Source organism: Chroicocephalus ridibundus, chromosome 1 (assembly GCF_963924245.1).
Source record: "Chroicocephalus ridibundus chromosome 1, bChrRid1.1, whole genome shotgun sequence".
In the NCBI taxonomy this organism is placed as follows: domain Eukaryota; kingdom Metazoa; phylum Chordata; class Aves; order Charadriiformes; family Laridae; genus Chroicocephalus; species Chroicocephalus ridibundus.
The window spans coordinates 103170347-103184025 of record NC_086284.1 but is presented as its reverse complement, the minus strand read 5'-3'; the positions used below and the strand labels follow the sequence as shown (position 1 = coordinate 103184025).

Sequence of the window (13679 nt, the reverse complement as noted above, 5' to 3'; positions counted from 1 at the left end):
TCTCTGTTTGAACGTGTCCATGAAGCCACAGGCGCTGACAGCTGTGGTTGCAGGGAGCAGCCTCCTGCCCACCCCAGCGGTGAAACACAGCGTGACCTTTTGTAGGCTCCTCTGCCGAGCAATCGCATTTGTGCTGGTCCCTTGAGCAATTTCTTGAGAAAGGCGTCATGGAGGTTTCACATGCGCAGCTGATGGCTCCAGCTTGATAAGGAGATTAGGGAGTGAGTTTGGCATAGTGATAACAACGTGTAAAAATGAAACAGGATGCCATAGAAATATTATATAATTCCAGTTATCGGCTGTAAAGAATGTTCTGCTTGCTTCTGATTGCTCATATCTTCTATTTTTATCGGTTTCCTTCTGCTTGTCTTTGTGCACATTTCCCGGTGTAGCAGGTCTGACCCAACCAACTGCAAATAAAGATAACACTGATAACTATAAAGTGAGGAGGGGGGGAGTGCAGTTCAGACTTGCACACTTGGGCTGCCTTTGACTGTAAAGTATTTTCCAGATGGATGACTATTAAGTAGTAAGGGGTTTGATCCCTCATACCTGCAGCCATAAGGATTTCTGCTGGGTATAATGAAAAGCTAGCTGCTGCAGATGCAAGTTCTCCATGAGATGGGAAATAAGAACCAGGGCCTGGAGCTCTCCAGGCTGGCGAGAAGGGAGGGAAGGTTTTGCAGTGAAGGCAAAGGATGAGTTCTCAGGTTGGGCTTCTTACGGGAAGGTCGTGCACGTCAGGCTACAGAGTGGCTACAGATCAGCAAAGACTTGCTTCCCTGGGCTCTGTGCTCCCTGGATGTAAACCGCTTCTTGCCACTGCTTAGGGCATATTGGTCTCAACCTCAGCACGGTACTCATGCTTTCTCACAGCTAGAGCTGGCATCTGGCTGTCTTAAAGCTGAGCTTGGGCCACCCATACACCCTCTGTGTGAGCCCATGCAGACGTATCCTCAGGTAAATATACTCCCACCCCAGCAAATGACTGCATGCTGCCAGAGAAGGGTAGCTGCACCTTGCTGCATGCTGCACCCTGCTCCACGCATGGCTGAGGAAGTCTTCTCCAGTAGAGGTACTGCAGATGACGTTCCTGCAACAGCTTTGCAGGCATGCCCTGAGAAGACAGGCTTGGGGGGGGTGCTGCCGCAGTCGCAGAGTTGCCCAGAGTCTGGGCAATCCAGACAGGTTTCCATGGCAGGCAGGAAAGGGGAGAAGAGGGAGAACTCATCTGCCTGTGAGTCAGTGGCCACATAACCTAGTGAAAAACTTCCTGGGATCTTCTTCCCCCAAGGCATGAGGACTGACTTTCCCCTCCGAGAGGTACAATGCAGAATCCTGTCCACATTTCTGCTGTACCAGTTATTTATAAATATTAATTTGTGTGGCTTTGTACCACGCAACTTCCAGGTTAGTCTGGAACTGTACAAAACAGAACCTCACAAAATATATAGAGGAGAGAACCTGCTATATTGAGCTTTGATTTTGCTTGAGAACTTTGTGCTTTACCACCGCATCGCTGTAAACAATGTAGGGCTTCAGTTCAAAATGCCATTTCTGTATAATGCTGGCATTTCTATATAATGTGATTTCTATTATAAAAACCGTAAGTAGCCAGAGAGCAATACCTGTGCCTGGAGGTATCCTCATTAGGCCAACTGGCGGCAAGGCTACCAACTAGAATAAAGCCACAGCTGATGAAGTCAGGGCCTTTAGCTATCGGGGACCAGAGAAAAATAAACCTCTGCCAGTTTCCCTAGCTATTTTTTGTCTCCTGAGCAAAAGACTTCTAACGTTTGGGCCGAAGAAAGCGCAACAATTGCCTAATGAGTTTAAGATTCTTCAGTCTCCCCAACAAGCAGGAAATTGGAAAACGTGAGCGCCGTGTGATGGTAATTATGTGACAGGCCTGTTGCTGGCCTTTGGTCTACGGCAAAGATGATGAGTGAGTGAACTAATCACACATTTCTAGGCACTCCTCGGCCAGTGAATGCTCTTTCTCCCATTACATGAAGTCAGAGATGGGTCCCGTGTCAGCCATCCTTCATGAGTCAGGGGTAATGACAGAGGAAGTGGGAGCTGTGTTTACAAGCCCTGGAGGATGCTCGGCGATGCAGGCTGCAGCTTGGCTCACACTTCGCATCTCCAAAACTGTTATTACATAATCCAGAGCTGTATAGAAAAGGATTTCAGAGCCTTTTTCAAGGAGTGCATGTGCAGAGACCTGGCTGACCTTGTAAGATCTCATAATATGTACTCCCACTTCTCTTGTGATCAGTCATCCTTTCTAGCCTTAAAAAGTCTCTTCAACAGAGCACCCCATGAGGGCTGGCTGCCCAGCTGATGCTTTGTGCGGAGCCACTGGGCTCCACATGGGCACGAGACCTTCCTCCCTTGCTGGGAGGAGGGACTACTACCCCACAGCTATTTCTTCCCTTTTTGCCAGGCCCAGTGTCGTTTCTGGGGTGGGTGCCACAAAACCCAAGCCCCCGCGGGGCAGGTGCTGCTGGGGCTGCGGTGGAAAGCTGCGTGCAGCGTGTGCCCGAAGGCTGCCGCCGGGATGGCTGCACCGAACGCTGGAGCCAGTCTTGCCCAGGGTACTGCAAACCCTGGGATTTTGCTTGAGATGAAGAATTTTTTCCTGACATTTTGGTATTTCTCCAGATCTAGGGTGTAGCAAGAGATATCCCAGCACCCAGGCCTGGCCCTGCTTAATAGGGTGTAGAAAGGGGACGGGTGAGTGGGTGCCCATCAGGTAGTATCAGTGCTCTTTCTGCGAGCTTGTGAAACAGCTTAGGAGAAAAAAAAACAACAAAATGTCTGAGGCCACAAGCACAGTTTGTAATTGATATTTTATTGCTTTGTACAAGTGAAAAAACAGGGGAAAAAGGAGAACTACAAGACTGAAAGGTAGCGTGAAAGGCCACAGTGGGAGTCCACAACTGCCGCTGAAGGGTGATTTGTAGCGTGGTGGCACAGGAAAGCGTTATGACTAAGGCACATTTATTCCCCTCTTTTTTAAATAAATAAAATGGCAGAGCTCAGGAAAAAAAAAAAGTGGAAGCCATCTAACGCTGACAATCACCCTTGTCAAAGACCTACGTTGAGGCTATCAAAAGAAGGTGACCAGCAAGTGCCTAGACCCAAAATACCTGAAAAAAAATAAAATTGGGGTGGAGGGGGAGCTGCAGGAGGGAGCCCTTTCGACAAGCTTAATGTTTGAAGGTTTTACTGTAATTAAAGGCCATCTTTCATGCAAGTTTAAACATTATCAGCAATGCTTGCCTCTGGAGAACCAGCAAGCAAGAGCATTTGCACTCTCACAGCAGGCGGGAAATGCAAGCAATGAACAGACTGCAGGGTGAGATCCCAAAAGAGCAGTGCCCAAGCTGAGAAATCAACATTTTTCCAAAGCCTGGCTTTAGTTTACATTCCTCTAGAGGAAAAAGTGACTCAGATAATTAAGCTGATGGGGATTTTTCCAAGCTGTTCAAGACACTGAAAATATGTATCTTGTCCTCAGCTTAATGGTGGACACCATATAAATATCTTTAAAAAATGGGAATACAAACATGGCTAGAATATCACTTTAATCAAAGTGCAGTGCTAAAGAAGTACCTATGCATGGAAAGGGGATGTGCTGCGATGTGTATCGCTTGCCCCTCCAAATAGGTGGGTAGCCATCTGCCCCGGCTCTGCCCTCGCCTTGCCTTTGAAGTGGCTGCTCCGCACGACTTTCTTTCAAGCCTTTCCCGCTTCTCTTTCCTCTCCAGCAGCTAAAAATGGGATGTGCCTCTGCAGAGCAGAAATAAAAAAACCCTCCTGCCCAGCCTAATGCTTCTTTGATCCCAAACAAGAAAACAGGCTTCAAGATGGTGAGGTTGCTATTCTAAGTAACACAATGTCCTGGGGAGCCATATTTCTCTCTTTCAATAGAGGCAGCTGATCGCTGCTGCCGGAGAAGCCGAGTTCGGCTCCCGCCTCCCCCCCGTGGCTCAGCAGACAGAGCTGGCCGAAGGAGCGGGTAAGGAGGACAAGGGTAGGAAAACCTTGCTGGCACCCACCTCGTGTTGGGTACTGTGACAGATAAAGAGCTGTACCGAGGGAGGCTGCTCCAGGGAGCTCACAGGATTTAAGTTAAGCACAGACACAAGCTGCGTGGGTGATTAAACATCAGAGGCTTTGTGGAACTGCTCTTCATAGAGTGGCAATTCACTTTCCAACCAAGGGCTAGCACTTAGGTCAATAAGGGCAATAATTAAATGAGATTGAAACTCTTGAAACACTACACACTTGCATGGCATAGACCCTGTGGGCTGCTGAGTCTTTGTACAAGGGTGGAAATTGCTGCCAGGATGAATCCCCATCCATGAGAATGAAGACCAAAAGTAGCTGGCAAGACCGGTCTAGGATACCTGTTAGGAATTAGGGACAGACACTAAAACATTTCCCTCCAAAGTCTGCATTTTTCTACAGAAATGGTTTTCAGCAAAAAAAGTAGGAATCTTTTTCTAAAATTTTATCTCAAAGAGCTGCATGATTCTGAAAGAAATAGGTCATCCACAGCCCTGTACAATTTTAAAAATTGTTATTCTATGCTGGGCAAAAATGCAAATGAAATATTTCAGCTACTTTTTCTTGGAAGAAACTGGTCTTACTTGAAAATGATTGCCTAAACCATACTTGGCTGTTAATGCCTGTAGCTTGTGTTTGATCCAATTTGGTTTTAATTACATGGACTACTGCAAGCGTTCACACTGGCAATGCCAACATTTGCTTTTATCGCTAGGTGAAGCTGAGGAGTCCATGATGCTCCCGCAGTGTCTCCCCCTCCTTGACCTTGCAGTGATTGCGACAAGGTACTGGTGGCTGGGCACTTCTGCAGCACCGGGGCCATCACAGACCCTTCAGCTTCACCGTCAGTTCATGGTTATTCAGCCTGACCAAGGCCATCACCTGCGGCTCTGCAGATGGTCAAGCAGCTAGCCTGGTTCATACCAGGTATCGTTCGGGTTGTCTCTGTGCAAAGTACAATCCTTTCTCCCGTTTTGCTAGGAAGACTTCGCCTCGGGAATCTGCATGCTCGGCTGCTCCACGGCCAGCTGATTTTCAAAGACACAGCACAGCTTGTAATTTTCTATGAGCTTGGCTTGAAAATACTCCCTGTCCTTCTTGTGCCAAATGTCTGTGGCAATGTAGGTGTTGTAGGGGTCACGGGATTCCTCCAGCCTCCTGGCGCGGATGTTGGTGAGCATGACTCCCACTGTGAAGAAGCCAAAGAGGCCGACTATCAGAAGCACATAGATGATTTCCAGGTTGCTGCTGGCACTTTTGACCTGGGAAGGTGCAGAGCTATTCGTCTGCTGCATGTAGTCTTGAAGCAGCTTGGAGAGGAGTGAATTCAGGGCTGTGTCGTTAGACAGCACCAACATCTTGTTCTTCTGACCTTTGCACTTCTTCCTTCCGTATTTGTAGTTTTTCTAGAAAAGCATGAAAATCAGGGACAAGCCAGACAAATCATCAGGTAAGGATGCAATTCTCTCTGTCTCCCTTTACCGGTTCCCTTCCTCAACGAGGAAGCTACCTCAGGGTCGGAGCAGAGGCTGGACCGGCCTGGAGGGGCCTCTTCAGCTCCTGTTTCCAAGAGAGGCCAGTTAGGCTGAGTTCACCCCCCATAAACACTTGCCTTGCAGACCCTCCTCGGTCCTCACAGACGGTCTGCCGTGGTGTGCAGCTGCCCCAGCTGTTGGCCACTCACACGGACACCTCACCCAGGCCTATTTAAAGCCTGTGACTTCTCTCCTGAGCCCCCACAGGCATGAGGAGCGTCTCCCTCCCACTCTGCAGCAACTGCTTTGAAGATTGTTATCATGGCTTCTCTTGGTCCTCTCTCCTCTACTTTCAGCTTTAGGATTGAGTTGGGAAACAAAACTTCTGTACCTGAAATCACTCAGTACCCGCAGCAAGCTCCTCCTGTCCACACCTGTTGAGGAGTCTTTGCCTTTCTTCAGCAGCTCTCATAGTGATATACACCATGGAAAACTAAGCAACCAAATGTCTGACAGAAATGTGTCCTACACTAACTTAATGCAACTTCCCAATGGGCGTTTGCCCAAGGAGTGGATACAGAGGGAGCCTGTAGCAACTGCCTCCCCAGCAGCAGAAAGGAAAAGCATCTCCCTTCATCCCTCTCCCTACAGACCAGCAGTTCTCTCCCAGGTAGCTCGCTGCTTTCTCCTCCAAACTTAATTGCTATGCAACCAGTGTTTTGCTGTCTGGTTAGGAGGACTTCCACTGGCATCACTGCAGGTCAGGAATAGGGCAGGAGATGGTAACACCAAGAAGCACCTGAACATCCAAAGCCGCCTAGCCATGGCGCTCTGCATTGACAGTCTTACACAAGAAGCTGAAGGGTCCTTTTCCCCTTTCCAATGTCAGCTGTAATCGCTTAATAAGAGCAATCTTATCAGCACTGCAATCCCAAAGCCTCAGCAGCCAGGTAACATGACTGACAATCTCACTACAGTGACTAATTTAAATGTCTCTAGAAAATGAAGACAACAGTTTCCCTCTGTTTTTGCCCCTAGCACATCTGAATGAGGTACTGTTATTCAAGGTGACTTCTGCGACAGCAATCTTGTAATCATATAAGATGGCTGTCAGTGCTTTCTACAGTTTTAAATCTGTGAGAGCAGGCAAAAGCTTCCCCAGCATACTTACTTTTTTTTTTTTTTTAAGAGGTACTATATTGTAATAATTTATAATACATCAAGAATGAAATGAAGCCTTGGGCAGAAGGCCACCAAAAGGCCTAGGCAGCAATTACACCCCTCCGTGAGGGCAACATTAATGATGCATAGATGTTGTGCAGCACCTCTGCGCGGGAGGGAGTTTAGCTGTGCACACAGCCTCCAGCTGCCGGTAATGACACTGCAGTAGACGAGATGTATCTGGAGGCTTCTTTGAATCGTCTGCACCTCGTTATGGCATAAATGCTGTAAAAGGAGATGCTGAGACAGAGGGAGCGAGAAGAGGACACTGGTCTTATGACCTGCTGTCCCTTGGATGAAGAGCAGTTGTTTACCCAGCGTGTTCTGTGCTAGCAGGTGCTGTTGCAGCCAAATAAAGTACACAATTAATGCAGGCGTGAATACAATCAAACATACTCACATAAATTAAATGCTACTGCAACTGCACGTGCTGATTTTCAGTCCAAACCCTTCTGCTTGACCTCCCAGCTGTGCAGTCGTGGATTTGGGGCCGGGTCTCACTGATAGTCAGACGCTCAGCCCAGAATGGTAAATACTGTGGAGAAAGCCCTGTTCTCCACACCGTGCAATCCTGGGGGACACGAGCGGCACCAGCCCACACCAGATGACACCAGACTCCTTCCCCTGGCAAGCAGGTGACTGCTGGGAGCCCAGGTCAGGCTCCTGTGGGCTCAGACTCACCCTGCTCCAAGCAAGCAGTTCCTGCCGTGGGGTGCCTCGCCAGGAGGAGAAATGAGCACCCATGAGAGTACGCCTTGGTATTTCGGCTTTAAATAGAGCCAAGCCTGGGGGTGGCAGAGGGAGACAAAAATCCCCTGTACAAAACAATATTCTGATCCAATTTACTTCCTCAGTTACATGAGTCAAAGCTACAGGAAATAACATCTTGGCAGTCTGGCTTAATAGTTAAAATCTATTCACATTTCACAGCTGTGTTCAGATCCTTTAAGAAGGAAAGGAAGAGAAAAAGAAGTTTAAACCTTTATCTGAGATTACTCCTCCTAAGCATGTAGAACGTGTCGACACTATAAAATGTAAAGCTGCTAACAAATCGTTGCAGTAACTGTAAGACAAAACAAAGAAGAATTTCACTGGATCTCTCTTTTCGAGAAAGTCAGGCAATCATTTCTCATAATAATTATCACGAGCACTTACAACGTCTCCGGTGCTGATGAATTGACGTTTTGAGACTGAATATCCTCAGCTACCTCCCTATATTCTTTTGGGAGGTTTCTGAAGGTTGCAAGGTGTTGCCCACTTCTGGGTTGCTTGCACGCCAGCTGGGCTGGGGGCTGGCAGGGACGAGTGGCCCCATCTCCGTAAGCACATCAGATGGCAATAACAGGAGTGTTTAAGGGAGGGCAACTCCACTGAAATCCATACTGGGACCAGTTTAGAGCTGGAGTACACGGGACTGGGAAGAACCACCTATCACTGGCCTACTCCATGACTGATGGTTGCATCTCACTGTCCCAAAAACTCTGTTTTGACCACAGCCAGAGTGGTTTTCTGTTCCCCGCTGCTCTACCCAGATGACTGCTGGTGGGCTGCAAATCGCGACCACTGCCCCAGTCCCCTCATGGGGCTCCCCTGAGGAGCTCTGAGTGAAGTCATGCAGTGGTGACAGTCCACTGGTGGGGAAAAAAAACCAACCCAAACACACCACGCCCTTCCCTCATACACCCTAAAGGCCCCAATGTAGAGAAGATTGAGTCTTGCTCTGCTTATTTCCAAGCACTCAGAGTCTGCTCACACTGCTCAGCCCCTCAACAGCTCCCACCATCCCGATAGGAATATCTGCCACTCTCCCAAATCTCTGTGGCTTGGGCAAGAGCCATGGGGCACAGCTCGGGGAAGGGAATGGAGATCTACTAGAGATGGAAAGCTGCTCTCTTGAAGGAAAGTGAAAAATAAACAAACCTCTGGTGGACACTTTTCATGGTGGTATCTTCCCTCAGGGTCTGAAGGAAGGTGGACACTTTTCATGGTGGTATCTTCCCTCAGGGTCTGAAGGAAGTGGACACTTTTCATGGTGGTATCTTCCCTCAGGGTTTGAAGGAAAACAGCACTGACCCCGAGAGTGCCTCCTGAAGGAGAGGGCTGAAAGACCTCTGGTGGAGGGCATCTGTCAAGATTGCATTTTAGCAGTTAACAGGAGGAATCAGGGAAGAAAGCTTTAAGCCACCAAGGTCTCTTGGTTTGAAAAGGCTTTGCGTGATGGAGGGTTGTGACGGCTAAACTCAGGGAAGACCCAGTTACTCCTGGAGCTATGAAGCAGGACACACTGTGGGGAATGGAGGATGGAGACACATGGGCTCCATATGCATCATCATCTCAGAACCCATCCCTGAGCAAGTCTTAGGCCACATCTCTCCGGTATGACCGTGCTATGATAGATCTACTCCTAATCTTAATCTCTTGAACATCCGAATGCTTTCAGCTATGGAGTGCTAGAGCTCCAAAATGCAAGTCCATGAGACTGCTTGTGTGATGTAGAGTCTGAGCCCGGTTGGGTCTGAAGCGAGGCCAAGCTCAGCCACTGGAGACCACACTGTGCCTGTCTGGGTGCTGAGGCAGTCCCACCCACTGCTGCTGGGGAGGTAGGACTGTGATGGGGACACCGCTACAGAGCTGTAAATTGACATTTGAGTTGAAACAGAGCAATCCGCAGCTGCAGAGCATCTGGCATTTGATATTACTTCTGTCTACATTATAAATGTCAGAACTGACACACACCTGGCTTGTTCCTAACAAAGGCAAAGCACGTTCTTTTATCAGTTGGGTCTGTCTGTTCAAAGGCAGGCTGGAGGGCGCTCTGTGAGCCTGGATGCTGCTGCCAGTGGGGTGCACCCAACCCAGCTGGAGCCACCACCTCCAGCATGGTCCTTTCTGCCCCTGGCTGAGTTGGCCTTCTTTCCAACAGCTAAGCTTCAGTGAAGCACACTCTGGAAGATGTTGTTGGGTCCCAGTTGACCACTCGGGTTTAAAAAGAAGAGGCAGTTTTCTGTCATGTACTGTACCGTCCTGGTTTCAGCTGGGATAGAGTTAATTTTCTTCCTAGAAGCTGGTGTAGCACTGCGTTTTGGATTTAGGATGAGAATAATGTTGATAACACACTGATGTCTTAGTTGTTGCTGAGCAGTGCTTACACTAAGACAAGGACTTTTTGGGTCCTCACACCGCCCGGCCAGCAAGGAGGCTGGGGATGCACAAGAAGATAGGAGGGGACACAGTTGGGACAGCTGACCCCAACTGACCACAGGGATATTACACACCATGTGTCATCATGCTGAACAATAAAACTGGGGGGAGTTGGCAGCAGGGGGGGCGGCTGCTGCTCAGGGACTGTCCGGGCATCGGTCGGAGGATGGTGAGCTATTGCATTGTGCGTCACTTGTTTTGCCTATTCTTTTATCATTATCATTACTTTCCCTTCTTTTTCTGTCTTACTAAACTGTCTTTATCTCAACCCCCCAGTTTTACCCTTTTTTCTGATTCTCTCCCCCATCCCACTGAAGGGGGAGTCAGCGAACGGCTGTGTTTAGCTGCCTGCTGGGTTAGACCACCACGTGTACCCAGAGGATGTGATACTCAGCTTTGGGGCTCAGTGGGAATTTTGTCCTCGAGCATTAGTTGGGCAAACTGATTTGCTTTGGCTAGCTGTACTTTTCTTCCCTGCTGAGGTCAAAATGTGATATTTATCATGCAAACAGATGTTAAATGACAGAAGCTCATCTCCTAATACAATTTTCTCAGCTCTCACAAATCAAAGGACCGATATTCTAATTTATACTAAGCAAACATCTCCAACAATCTCTCTCTCTTATTGCTGCCAAAAGCATCAGTAACCAAGCACCAGAAACCAAGGGAGCCTAGAGGAACACATACCTTTAGAAAGTATATAGCTCCAGCAACTTCTCCTGAACTTATGACACACAAAAAAGCCTGTTCTACGCTGGTAGTAAAAGTTAGCACAGCGCATTGCCCACCTCCCCACATTTTCTGCTAACAACATGCTTCTCCGTCACCATAAAGCAATGGAACTATTGACCTCCCTGGCTGATTTCTCTGGCTGTTCGTTGCGGGGATGAGTAGGTCAGACAACTTTCTGGAGGCCAGAGCATTGCACAAGGTAGACCCATTTTCCACCCTCCAGCTCCTGGAAATTTTGCAACAGTGCAGCATCCAGGACGCCGCGATCCTATCAGAGATGGGACAACAGCACAGCCCAGAAGCAAGCAGGGTTGTACGGATCGATTTGCAGTTATACGCGAGATGCACACACCTTCCGCGGTCCCCACCTTTCTCTGGCAAATTTGCAGCTTCTCCCAGACAGTCCTAGGGCCATCCATCCCTACCCACCTGAGCAACACTTCAGGTCCTTGTACCACTTCAAAAAGCACCACCCATGTAGCGGGGTATACGCTCATTTCTTCCCCAAAGTACCACTTTCATCTGATCACAAGACAGAAATTCAGTCCTCTTACACATCCTGTATACGCGTCATACTATTTTGAAGCGGAAAACCCAGCAACCCACCCCAACCAATATGCAACCGAGTTTATCCTCCCAGATGCAGCTGCCTTGGGCTCGCACCCAGCCCAAAAGAGCAGGCAGCCACTGGCACGGCTGTAAACAGCAAACAAAACCTGGGCAGGCAGAGCCCCGGCTCCCTCTTCTCCTCCATCAGCTCAGCTCTGCGCCTCGGCAGCCCCGTGGCTCTTGCAGCCCCCCCGGTTCTCGTCCGCCAGCCCCTCTGCGCCGAGTGTCGGTACAGACCTGGCAGCAACGCGTGGCTGGGTGCAGGGCTCCAGCCCCTCCCAGGGAAAGAGAATTAGGAAGATGTGAGCCCTGGAAAGCCCCCGGGGTAACACCCCTGGGCAGCGAGCGGGCAGAGGCTGGCTGCTGGCTCCTGCAGGGGCAGCAGCCTGTCTGTCACTGTCCCCCGTCCCTGGATCAGTGCGAAAGGTAAGAGGCAACCAGGAAAACACCCAGACTGACCAGGCTGGGGGAGGGCAGGAGACCGTGGCGTGGGTGCCGTCGGCCGGCCTCCCGCTGCAGGTGCTGGCTCCAGCCCTGGGCACACTGGTGGGAGGTGCTGAGGGGACACGGCGTGGGGGGGCAGCTCCTGTGCTGACACTCGTGGGTGCCACAGGCCCCGGTAAGCGCGGGGTGCAGTTAGGGCAGCACAAGGGGAGTGGGAGGAGGATGCCGGGGTGTCTGTCCCAGCTGGCTTCCCCTGCTGACCCCACGCGGGCTGTCCTTGCACCCCGACACTCACCTCCTCGCTGCCCCGCAGGCTGACATGCACAAACACACCGTGCCCTGCCTGTCCCTGGGCCCAGGCAAGGGACCAAAGCTGTGCAGGTAGGCACAAAGGGAGGCATTTTTACAAACAGCAGTAGTGTGAGCAAAATCCCCTGGGATTAGGAGCTGTTGCAACGTAAGGGGAGGTCCATCTTCCGGTGACATTACAGCCCCTGGGGTGTGAGGAGGAAGCGGGGAGGCATTTCCAGAGATGCCCCTTGAACCCAACACAAACAGCTCATTACAGGGGGCTCTGGCTAACTCCTATCCATCACTTGAAAAAAAAAAACCTCAAAACCTATTTTCCATTTGAGGAAGAAGCTCTAGTTAGCCTTAGGGAGTGTTCATTAAAGCCCACCTGGAACCTGTAAGATGAATTTATTAGCTTTGCAAGGCAGCTGCATTTAAACTCATTCAGAGGATGCCAGCGATGTGGGATAATGCTCCCTTGGCATCCCTCAAAGCCATGGCAGATCCGCACCGGTGTGTGGTGTGGCTCCTGGCAGTTCCCTGCCCTGAGACTCCCAACAGCCGGCAGCAGACAGGGATGGGGACAGCCCCTCCTTGGCTGATGCTCCTCAGCTTTACCGGGAGCTGTTGCTAGGACAAGTGCCAGAGAGGAGAATTTAGATGGTGACTGAGATATTGAAATGAACGGATGAAATCAGTATCTTGACATTTTCATGCATGCCCGCTTTCAGGAGCTTTATTCTGCGTTTTCAGTGGGGTGGGGCACGAAGCCCACGTTTTCGTTGCCCGTGATATCGCTGCATCCCAATGAGGGAGCAGAGCAGGCTGTTAACAAGACAGGATAATTTCCCAGGCTGGACTTCAGCACACCTCGCTGTAGGAGGAGGTGGGCAGTGCCAGCAACTGTCCTGAGCTGCGCCCAAAGCCCTGGAAAAAATCTGGCTTGCTTTTGGTCCAGCTCCTGCATGGTACTGGGGGCTCAGTTTCTCTCCTCCAGGGCAGCAAAATGAAGTTTCACTTTGCTTCTGGGAAGCCTTGAGGCAGATCTGATACTTCTTGCTTTTTACACACCTGCCTAGCACCCATATAACATTCCTCTTTGAGACCTTTTAGTTGCATTTTAATGCCTGCCATGAGGCACGGTGTTTGTAGGGCCCAGGAAGATGTAGAAGTTGAAGGGATGTCCCAAGTTCAGAGGAGGATCTGGTGACACCATGGCACTGCTCCCCCAGCGCTGGGGAAAGTGTTTCCCTTCCCCAGGAGACCAGTGGCACCAGCCTGAGGCCAGGTATGGCCACCAAAATGCCAGAATAAAAAGAAATCATGTGCTCAGGTGTGTGATCTCATCCACATCACACAAGGGTGTCCCAAGAGTTCAACTGAACACTAGAGCATGACTGGGGAAAGAGGCTGCTGTAAGAACGGGCTGTTGTGGCTAATTAGGAAAATAATGCACTGCTTGATAAACAAATTGATTAAATCTTGTGGCAATGCAGAAGGATCAAAAATAGGGTTAGGGCAGTGAAAGCTTGCACCCACTCTGATTTGGAGCAGCTTGAGCACCCTGAAAGGTGCTGCCTCAAGCCCGGAGAGGGTTCAAAAGGGCATGAAGGAGGAGGAGGAAGAGGAGAG

The 13679-nt window shown here is 49.8% G+C and overlaps 1 protein-coding gene across 1 annotated transcript; it reads right to left on the bottom strand.

The window, feature by feature from the left end:
• Positions 1-2864: 2864 nt before the first annotated feature.
• On the bottom strand, positions 2865-11699 carry KCNE1 (potassium voltage-gated channel subfamily E regulatory subunit 1). The gene is made up of 2 exons (XM_063355814.1): positions 11550-11699; positions 2865-5480 (listed from the first exon to the last, which is right to left on the bottom strand). Exon 2 carries the CDS (start codon positions 5430-5432, stop codon positions 5052-5054), a length of 381 nt encoding a protein of 126 aa, XP_063211884.1. The 5' UTR covers positions 5433-5480; positions 11550-11699; the 3' UTR covers positions 2865-5051.
• Positions 11700-13679: the final 1980 nt, after the last annotated feature.

Coding starts and splice junctions, on each gene's coding strand:
- KCNE1 (XM_063355814.1), bottom strand. CDS start 5,432: ATGTTGGTGCTGTCTAACGACACAGCCCTGAATTCACTCCTCTCCAAG.